The 11,835-nt window shown below is 39.5% G+C and overlaps 1 protein-coding gene across 1 annotated transcript; it reads left to right on the top strand.

Moving 5' to 3' along the window:
* Window positions 1-10,523: 10,523 nt before the first annotated feature.
* LOC149402810 (uncharacterized) lies at window positions 10,524-11,200 on the top strand. The gene is made up of 2 exons (XM_089608536.1): window positions 10,524-11,056; window positions 11,164-11,200. Exons 1-2 carry the CDS (start codon window positions 10,524-10,526, stop codon window positions 11,198-11,200), a joined length of 570 nt encoding a protein of 189 aa, XP_089464662.1.
* Window positions 11,201-11,835: the final 635 nt, after the last annotated feature.

The raw sequence follows: 11,835 nt of genomic DNA, 5'->3' as shown, positions 1-11,835 counted from the left end.
TTCGCATTTCCAGATTTTTCTCTTCGCTTGAAGAACCATTCTTGAAGAGTAAATCGAATGCATTCCACCATGCTACAAATTGGGAATGTTCTAGCGTCCTTTATCCTCTTGTTGAAGCTTTCCGCGTAGTTACTCGTCAATAAATTGTACTTGTTGTTAAAATATTCGAAGTCGCATTGTAAATCTAAGAAACAAACCAAAATCTTCGAAATAAAGTACTACCTGCTTGTGAACTTACCTTTTTCCAGGAAAGTACGACCGAGCAAACCTTTCAATTCCAATGTCTTCCAGATATTTAGCAAGGTTTGGATCTTTACGCCTTAGCTTCTTGAATTGAGCATGGAAAACAGATTTTCTCCAAGCATAACATGCGCCATACATCTCTGGGCCACAAACATTGGTTTTGAACACATGAGCAACATTCATATTTAGATGCTGGTAGCAGATCCCGTGATAACACTCTGGATACACAACCGGTATAGCATGAAGGATACTCGCGTGCCTAAAACAAAGCGTTTGAAACATAAATATTAGATCAACTAAAATATTCGAAATGTACTTCTCAGAAAACCTAAAATCTCTGAAATAACATTCCAAAATTGTCGAAACAAAACTAAAATCTTCGAAATTAAGTACCTGTCTGATATGAAACAAAGATCTGGCGGGGAACCGATGGTCTCTCTCAGTTTCCGAAGGAAGTAGGTCCAAGAGTGATTATTTTCGGTGTCTACAACAGCAAATGCAAGTGGAAACAATTGGTCATTTGCATCTAATGCAATCGCCGATAATATCTGCCCTCCGTACTTTGTCTTCAAGAAACTACCATCGATACATATCACAGGTCGACATGATGCAAATCCCCGTATACAAGCTCCAAGGGCCCAAAAACAGTACCGAAATCGACTGCCGGAGTCAAGAACAAGGTCAGTAACCGAACCTGGATTTTTTTGTTCTAATGCGTAGAAGTAAGCAGGTAACCGCTTGTATGACTCGTCAAGTGTACCCCTTATGTACCTAATTGCCGTCTCCTTGCATCTCCAAGCCTTCTCGTAACTCAAATTTATCCCATACTCCTTTCGTACATCTTCTATGATGTTCCTTGGTGTATATGATGTCGATTGAAGACTATACTTATGCTTGATAACATGTCCTACAATCCATGGTGCAGCTTGAAGTTGGCCACTAGCAGGGGCATCAATCGAACAAGTATGTGTAGAAACATACACACTCACTTCGAACATATCACTGTTTGGTAGTTTATTCCCTCTCAATTTCCAAGTACAATCACCAGCTTTGCACTTGACTACCCACCGACTCCTGCTTGTTTCGAAGACCCTATACTGAAAGCTCTTTCTCATTGCAAGCATGGCAACTTTAGTTTTCAAATCAAACTTATTATCAAAATTTTGCCCAACACATATGTCCGAAGAACTGCCAGTGGATGAAGGCGTACTTACATTTTCCTCCGAATCGGGAATTGAAACATGTGCATCCCATAATTTTGACTTCTTATGAGGCGTCGCCGATACTGGCTCTGACATGGGAATATCATTATCATTCATAACCGGATCATCCTCACAATAGAATCCGCTTGCATCAAAATCTTCCTCATCATCGCCATCTTCATCTTCCTCATCATCACCATCCTTACCTTCCTCATCACCCTCTTCATCGCATGGCGCCTGAAAATCATTCACCTCGACGCTAATACCTAAGCATGCTACCTGAGAATTTGGGGTTGGTGAAACTGCCCTGCTTGGAGTTGTATCAAGAGCTGCATCAACAATGTTTCTTTTCACGGGGGTTACGCATAAGGAAATCCTCAGCTTGGATTGACCAGAATTCTCTAACATAAATTCCGTCACACTAGCGTCCGATGCCAAAATGAGAGGAGGCATTGGTCTTCCAGCCCAAACATACGCAGCTTCAAGTTTCAAATCGTATAACGACTCGTCGACACAAAAAGCTTCGTACATAGCGATTAATAGCTCCGCCCGAGATAAGTCTTTCGCGAGTGCACGGAGTTCGAATCGCGATTCATTAGTATATTCCCATTTTGTACCTTTGTTCACCCAAGTACCATCAAATAAACAACTTATATTAACGTTTGAACCTGTTAAGAAGTTAAAAAGTATACATTAGAAGTCAAATCTGTACAGGTTAAAAAGTTCGAAATGAAATCGAAATAACAGCAATAAACTTCGAAATTACAGACAACAATTTCGAACTTTTTCTGGATCCAACATGACGAACTCAAACTCTTTTTCTCAGTAAATCAAACATCTCTCTTACAAAATATCATCGAATTAGGGATCGAAACTTACCCATTTTTCTTCTCTCAACTGTTTAACTACATAGAAGGCCCAAAAAATTTGAGTTTAAACGAAATCTTTTCTGGGAATCGAAATCTTCGAAATGAAATCGAAATAACAACTATAAACTTCGAAATTACAGACAACAATTTCGGACTTTTTTCTGGATCCAACATGACGAACTCAAACTCTTTTTTTCAGGAAATCAAACAAATCTCTTACAAAATATCATCGAATTAGGGATCGAAACTTACCCATATATCTTCGGGTTTGTCGTGCGTTGGGGTTTGCGACGAGCGTGGAGATGGGCGTGCTTGGCTGTGGGCTCGGCTGGTTCGCGACTCGGCTGGAGGGCTCTGTTGGTTCGCGAGATTGCTGGACTGGCGACGACGGCTAGGGCTCTGAGTGGCGACGACGGCTGCGGGCTAGGGCTCTGAGTGGCTCTGAGGATGGTTTCTTTTTTTCTTTTTTTTTTTAAAGGGAAAGGTGCTTGGCTGTGGGCTGCACGTTTTTTTTTCTTTTGTTTTGGTTTCTGAATTGAAAAAGACAACTGGAGTGAGTGAAGGATTGATTTTGAAAAAAAAATTCATTTAAGGGTAATTTTGACATTTTACATGGTGATATGCTTGGTTTTCCTAAGGGAACCAAAATATGGTTTGGTTTTCAAATCACATGCTACACTAAGCTTGCTTTATCAAGTTTCCCTATATATATAACACAACGAGACTGATGTACTACGAGACTTATATAAACTCATGACTACCACTTAGTTATATGGTCGCGAATTGAAATGAGAGTTTTCATCCGTTTTAACAAAAATAAATATGTATTTAAGGTGCAGTTAGCTACGAGCCCATTTAAATTTCTTGCATTGAAATTTTAGTTAAATTATTTAAAAATTAAATAAATAACTCAAACTAACGGAACATACGTGCACTATATAGGAGACGTACACAAATCAATTCAATTGAAGACAAAAATTTAGGAGTTTAAATACGAGAATTAAAATATGTTTAATTAAAAAAGAGAAGAAACTATTAAAAAAAAAACGCATGCGTATTGTTTGAGTTTAAGCTATTTTCTTAATTTTTATGAATTTCGACTTAAATTTGAATGTAAGAGATTTAAATGAGATTTAATTCTGCTTGATAAAAATGGATTATATGTTTAGCTCCCGCTTCAAAAAATTTCATTTGTGATAGCTACCAAGCATTCATTTCCAATAATGTCTTTAACAATGTTCATAATTTGTTCGTAAGGTAAAAAAAAACCACATAATTACAAAATATAATTTATCCATGTTATCCTTTGATAATCATATTTTACATGATAACTAACCCTATTTGTCATAGCCTAATGACAACGTGTTATTTATCTAATCCGATAAAAACATTAAAATTTGGAAAGCGAGATTATTTAACTAATCATATTCAATATGCACGATCCTATTAATTTTAGTTATTTTCTTCACAATCATAATACAATTTCATAATAAATAATTAGCGAACTAGCTATATTTATACTTTTAGATTGCTATATAACCAATTTTTAGATAATTTCGAACAAGCCTTGTTTCAAAACTACATCAGATTTAAAATTGAAGTCCCCATCCATAAACCTTTATACACAGACAAATTCATCTCTCTTCAAAACACAAAAATTTGGGTCCAATTCCATTATGAAAAACTCCTCTACATGTGTTTTACTTGTGGCATGTTGGGCCACGATAATCGTACCTGCACAGAACCACTCGTTATCATTACAGATGGCCGAGATGAGGTGGTTCCGCTCTTCGGACATGGCTCCACTCATATCCCACTCATCTAAACTGCTTCGAAGTCACCAAAAAAGCTGCGAGTCCAAACGTAACCTCGAACCAAAACCCACAGGATAAAATCCCTTAACCACAAATACATGAAACCCAAACCCAAAATTTGTCTCCAATGCACTCCAACCTAAACCCAGAACCCAACCACAACTGGAATCTCTCCTCCAAGCGCAAACACAAACAGACCAAACATACCTTGTCAACTCCGTTGACGGTCGAAACACCCGACCAACATACCTTGCGAACCGGACCACCGTCTCCGACCAGCACGGCCACTGCGACCGATTCTCTAAAGACCAAATCAGATATCACTACCCTCAACGCCAACCAATCCCAACCCCGCCGTCCTCAGCCAATGATGTGAAAGCCCCAAGCACCGTAAACCCCAAATCCAATGAACCAAATCTTGATTCTCCAACCGTTCCCATAATTAATCCCCTCATTAATACCAATCCTAAATTCCAAAATCCACCTCAAACCACACTCTTTAATGTACCCATCGAAGGACCCATTTTCCCTCATTACCCGCAAAACCCAAGCCCGATACCCCTATCCACCCTACTCATTCAACCCAACACATTAAAATTCTCAAATCACACCACCCATACCATTGCTAAACACTTGACACCAATCAACACCACTCTTTCCGTCTCTTCTGGCCTTGAACCGAATATCCCAAAAAAGTAAAGCAAACTTTCCAACTCACGTGACCAAACCACCAAAATTGCAAAGAAAGAACAACAACAAACTCCCCGAAAAAATATCTCTCTCAAAAATCAAGCACGAAACCGCGCCTCCTCCTCACCAATCCAAGTGACACCCCACCTCTGAAAATGTTCCAACCGACGCCAACCTCACTCCTGGACCTTGCACAACAACACCCCAAGCTCTTGAAGTTTCTGCCTTCCCTAATTCCTCATCAGCACAAACAAACGATCTATCGGCAACCTTAGTGAAGAAGTTCACCAGTCACAATGTTAGTCCTCTGCTGGAATTTCAAAGAATTAGGAATCCTTGGACTATCAATACCCTTCAATCACAAACATCCTCTCTCTCTCTCTCCCGACCTCATCTTTCTCTCTGAAACTAATTTTTTTCCTCAAAGCTTAATTCCCTCAAAAGAGCAATCAACGTCCTCCATGATCTTGTTATCGACCGCGTTGGTCTAAGCGGCGGCTTGGCCCTTCTTTGGAACGACAAAATCCAAGTCTCAATCTCCTCCTACTCCCGATGTCATATTGATGCCTTCATCATCAACCCCACCGATAAATTTCGGGTATATATGGTAATCCCGACGCCTCACAACGCCATCATACATGGACCCTTTTACGCCACCTATGCCATCTCTTTGACAGACCATGGATATGTGTTGGGGATTTCAATGAAATCACTCACTCGACAAAAAAACTTGGAGGCTGCCCACGACCCCAACACCAAATGAATAGAATAAAAACACTATTGATGACTATAGCCTCCACGATCGTGGGTCAGCCCATGATTCCTTTGCATGGTTCCACACCTCTGGTGATGATCTCATCCAAGATTGCCTCGGATCATTTTCTCGCCACTACCTCATGGAAGACACTTTATCCCTGCGGTGCTGTCCGCCACCTCAACTTTTAGTCTTGGATCACTCTCTCATCAACCTCCATTGTAATGGGTTGAGTACCCGAAACCAAAACACAAAGCTTCACCACCAACGTTTCCATTATGAAGAAGCTTGGGCCGAAGACCCTGAAGACCTCTAAGTGATCCGAAACACAAAACTCTCCATTATGGCCTCGAACCCTTTCCATAAATGGATGGCAGCGCTCTTGAGTTGTGAGACCTATCTCCGTACCTGGAATCGGGATAAGTTTCGCGCCCTCCAAAACACTACTAATAGCCAAAAAGACAAGCTCGCAGCAACAAGTGCAAACCTAAGCCTCGACATAGTCCATGTCTTCTGCCGTAAAGAAAATCTCCTCAACAACCTCCTCGGCAAAGAAGAGAAGTATTGGCGTCAAAGAAGTCGAGCCACCTGGCTCCAACACGGCGATCACAACACTCGCTTCTTCCACTAAAAAGCTTCCCAACGCAAGAAGAAGAACACGATCACCGGCCTTTTCAACTCCAATGGCATATGGCACGACCAACCTCACTCAATGTCGGAGGTTATTATCCAATACTTTTAAACCATATATCGCTCCACAAACCCATCCATAACCTCGGCCATTCTCGATTGTGTCCCCACCAAAATCACTCCAGCCACCAATGATATTCTTTTGTAACGGCGAGATCTGGAAAACTCTCTTAAAAATGCCTCCCCATAAAGCATCGGGTATTGATGGCTTCCCGGCATGCTTCTTGCAACAACATTGTGACACTTTTGGTGACTTATTCACTCAGGTTTGCCTTGGAGTTCTCAATGATAATTGATCGGCAAAAGAAATCAACCACACCCTTATCAGTCTAACCCCACAACTACTAAGCCCATATACATGAAAGATTTACGACCTATAAGCCTCCGCTGCGTCATATACAAAACCATCTATTTTCGACAATGCCATACTTGGATTGGAATCCCTCCATACGATGAAACTTGGTCAATTTGGAAATGGTCAAAACACAGCCCTCAAGCTTGACCTTTCTAAAGCCTTTGATCGAGTTAAGTGGTCTTTCATTGAAACCATGATGCGCCGTCTTGGTTATCATGACCGTTGGATTCTCGAGATCATGAATTGTATCACAAGTGACTTATTCCTTCGTCCTTAATGGAGTCTTTTATGGAAAAATCAGCCCTAGTCGAGGCCTTAGAAGAAATGACCCCCTATCCCCCTTTCTTTATCTCTTTTGTGCCGAAGGCCTATCATTCCTCCTCCGAGAAGCCCAAGACCTTCACCAAAATCACGGCCTTTCTTTCAGCCACATGAGCCCACAAATATCTCATCGATCACCAAATTTCTGTTGGAATTGATCTAGGTTTAAGAAAAGATTTAACGCTTCGAGCAGGCGGCGGAAAATAAAAATTTTATTTTAAACAAGTAAAACAATTTTACTAACCTAGACAAAGAACAAACACATGTTTATATTTAAATTAAAACTATTAAAGAGAATTACTCGTTTACTAACATTTGTGAAGCTTCAACGTTGAGAAGCCTTAGGAAGGTTGAAACGTTCGTCTCCCCACGCAGCTCGTCTTTCTTCGTTCTTCGGGAACTCGAGTAACCACGAAAGTTTCTATCACATAAATCACTTGAGATAAGAAGGAATTAGTGTGTTGGCACTTTTAAACACGACGACTCAAGAACAAGTCTAAGAGTCGAAGAGCTAAAACACTAGGTCAAATGTAGACCTATGTGCCAAAACAAAAATGAAAAGAACCAGAGAGAGAGAGATGGAGAGGGGGCGGCCACAATGTCTAGAGAGATAAGCTCTCAATCTCTAACTTATGTGGGATGAGAAACAATGAGAATGAAGACCCTATTTATAGGAGAGAGATTACCTTCAAAAATGTAGTTTCCTCTTCTATAGAATATCACATATTCATGAGAAAATATTTGATCTCCCATGCCTTATTTCACACGGCCATCACTATGCTTCTAGAAGCAAATTTGTTTCCTCTTCTGATTGCCTTCTCCTAGCCTTGGCCGCCCAAAATTCTTTCCTACTGGAGGAAATTTGTTTCCTCTTTTTCTTTTGGCAAGTATCTTCATACATTAATGCACAAAATTGGCTCTCTTTCTCTTGGGTTTGGACGTGTAGAAGGCTTCTATAAAGACCTTCTAGATGTTTCTTCATTTGTTCATGACAACATAAGAAAAGCCCATTAAGAATTTTCAAGTAAAATTCCATGAAATGAAATTAATCCTCAAGGCCCAAATAACTTATCATGGTCGAGTATTTCATTTGTCATCATATGACAATGTCAAAAAATTTATTGACATTCATTTCGTCCTATGTCCAAAAAGACAAAAATACCCTTTAGACAATTTTAGTAAAACTTGTCTCATTCTTGTTTTGACTTAGCTTCTAGTTTAACTAATCCTACTCGATATGACTTGTGACAGTGACCCCATGGATCCAAATGAACAAAGCTTGAGCTAACATACTTGGACTCAAAAGTTCACAAACCTTTTCCAAGTTTAGATTAATGTCAACTGACTCCACTAAAGAGTTGACATTGAGAATCTCTCGGTTCAAATGAATTTATTTTCTACTCAAGAATTCAACTTAATTGTGATGAGTGGAACCACTGAATATTATCTATGTTTACCCTTCATGAATATCATCAGCTAGTCGGGATTTACAAAATTACCATTTTACCCGTCTAGCTGTTATTTCCTCAACTCCTTTGTCGCTTGTGAATAAGTTAGAAACAATGTATTGACGAGGAGCTAACAAGTCACATTGATTCATCCAAAAGAGTCATGACTCCATTTGGACATTGGCGAGTTCATTTATTCACATTCCAAGGAACAAAGCATGATGTGATATACATTGCATTTCAGCAATCTTATACATGAATTCCATATCTATGAGATCTTCACAAAGTTACTCATGACATCTTCATAGCTTAGTACTTCACCAATAGGTCCTGTTCAGAATCACATAGTGAATCCGAACTCTGACTTTCTCAAATGAGAATACGTAAGCTATGAAATGACATGTCTCATTTAAGGATTGAGGTAAGCATGATGCAATTCATACGTAGTTACTTCGAGACATAAGAGGTTAAATGGTTTGTTCTTATTCTGTCTCTAGAAGTGCACTGGTCAATTCAGTACATTCAGAAGATACCTAGAAGAACTATAGAGTCTCCAACTCTTAAGGTCCCATAACCAGACATCATAGATTATCCTAACAACCGTAGTGAGATCAATAGTCCTTTGATCCTTAGATTGCGAATATATTGTTTTAAGCAAACCATGAAGAGTTTTTCATGCAAATCTACATTTGTCTCTTCATATGTTATTAGGTTTGTTTAAGGACTAAAGACTATAGATTATCATAAAGCTTCAAACAGACAAAGAAGAATGAATGAACGTTTCAACTTTTATTAATAATTCAGCAGTTACAAGCAAGAGTCTTCGTGAGACTATATTACATCAAATGTACATAAATAGACACTACTACTCTTCTTGTGGGCACCATTGACAACAATTTCATTGCCAACACCCTTCGGGTATGAATTGTTCCTTGCCATGAGAAATACCTAGGCCTCCCCGCCTTTTCCGGTCGGTAAAAAAAAAAACTCTTTTCACTTACACAAAAGGAACGAATTTGTAATTAAATAAGAGGTTGGAAATCTTCACTTTTCTCCCAAGCCAGGAAAAAATTCCTTATTAAATCAATCTTCCAAGCCATTCCTAGCTATGCCATGAGCTGTTTTCGCCTCCCCAAAGTCTCATCACCGAAATTCATCGAATCTTACCCTGATTTTGGTGGGGATCTACCAATGGAAAAAATAAAATTCATTGGTGCACTTGGCAAACCCTTTGCGAAAATAAAAACGATGGTGGTCTTGGGTTCCGAGATCTAGAAGCCTTTATTGAACCCTCCTTGCTAAACAAGCTTGGCGACTCATCCGAAATCCTACCTCTCTAACCTCCCGCATTCTCAAAGCATGTTACTTTCCCAACGCCCCATTCACCAAAGCCAAACCTCACCGATGAGGCTCCTTTTCATGGAATAGCCTCTTTTGGGGTCGAGATCTTATCATGTCGGGTTCTAGATGGAGAGTTCGAAGCTGTGAAAGCATTAATGTCATCAATGACAAATGGATCCCCCGGCCTTCCACATTCTCCTTCATTGAGGGTCCCTACCTTCCCAAAGACACTCGTGTCATGGATCTTCGTCATGGAAATGGCGTTTGGAACGCTGATTTTATCAAAGCTATCTTTAATCCCGATGATACTGCCATCATTCTTAGCATTCCTTGCCCCGCTTTTGACGTTAGCGATCGTCTCCATTGGCACTAGATTCGAGATGGTGAATATAGCGTTAAAGGTGGATATCAAATTGCCTTCACCCAAAAATACCCATCCCCTGCTTTGAGCTCTACCTCTTCGGGGTCATGGTGGAAATCCCTATGGAGGCTTATACTCACTCCTAAAATCAAAACCTTATTATGGAAATTAAGTCATGGATACCTCTCCACAAACCACGCCCTAGCCAAAAGTAAAGTTATTAATGATTCGGTGTTTATTTTGCAGATCCACTCCCAAAACAGCGATTCACGCCATTTCGACATGTCCCGATGCTTTTGCTCTTTGGAAAAGTTGCGATCTCGACCACGCCATTGACCCGCGCAATTCCTCAGATCCAATCAGCATGCTTCTTACTGTAGCATACCATCTCGACCCAGAATCTTTTCATCTCTTCACAGCCCTCGCTTGGTCAAGATGGACCTACCGAAAGTCCTCAACAACCACACTCGTCTCGATCCTCGCTTCTTCATAGACTGGACTTCTCAACTCCTCGACGAGCTGCGCCTCCCAGATCAATTTCGACTTCCGACTAAATCCAAGAACCCCTACAAAATTCTGCAACCTTGCACCGCCACTACTCACGTGAACGTCGACGCTGCCATCTGCTCTCGGAGAAACCGTTGTGGTTTTGGTGTGCTTCTCCGAACCAGTACAGGTACAACCTTAGCCTCTCACATAGCGCAAGCCCATGTTATTCTCGCCCCCGACATCGCGGAAGCCTCTGCGATCTTAGAAGGCATAAAGCTCGCCCGAGATAAACACTTGGATAATATCTCCGTCATCTCTGATTGTCTTTTGGTGATCCATCTTGTTTCCTCCAATATTTCGCCGTTTACGGAATCGGGTTTCATTGTCGACAACATCTGCTACCTTACAACTTCGTTTTCCTCTTGCAATTTTTCATTTTGTCACCGGGCTAGTAACAATCAAGCCCACCTCTTGGCTAAGTATGCACTCAATTTTAATTCCCTTGTTACTTGGGATTTTGAAACTACACCTTTTATTGTAACCGCTATTGCACCTTTTATTGTAACTACTTTAATAACTCTTCTAGAACCACAACCAGTTACAACAATTGTTATCATCATTAAGCTATGGACACGTGTATGGATTTTTTTTTGTAAGACTTTTGGGGAAAAAAAAAAGAAAAAGAAAAAAAGAAACACCAAATACCACTTGCTGATATTATATCATCTATTGTAATCAGTCGACCAAAGGTAAATTTATTACATTACTAGAGGATTTATTTAGAAATATCTTACCTAGTCCTTCTTTTGTCTTTATATGGAAAATATTTACATTAACAAGTACCTAGACACTACACAAAATCTGTTGGCATTTAGAACATTATCTATTCCTGAAATATTATCTTATTCTAGTTTATTATGAAATGTTGTAAAAGATGATATAGGAAAAGTAATAAATATATGTATATTATGGGAAAAAGAATGAAATGGCTTGATAATTATCTTCACTTATAAAATACAAGTAATATGCCCCGTCGTTTCCCGGGAGGCTTGATAAATTTTAGTTTAAATAATATTGTGAACGGTTTGCAAGTGATGGTTGTCACTTGTCATACGTAAAAATTAGCATTTTTTTTACCACTTTTTAATATATATTTAAAATCATTTTAATTAAATAATAACTCAGATATAAAAAAAATTAGAAATAGTTAGTTGTAATTATGAACGCAATTTTTTTTAGCAGCACAAAAATTATGATT

The sequence above is a fragment of the Urtica dioica genome, chromosome 3 (assembly GCF_054948205.1).
Source record: "Urtica dioica subsp. dioica isolate 48M chromosome 3, U.dioica_male_clone48M_v1_H2, whole genome shotgun sequence".
Taxonomy (NCBI): domain Eukaryota; kingdom Viridiplantae; phylum Streptophyta; class Magnoliopsida; order Rosales; family Urticaceae; genus Urtica; species Urtica dioica.
This window is presented reverse-complemented; position numbering and strand designations above follow the sequence as displayed.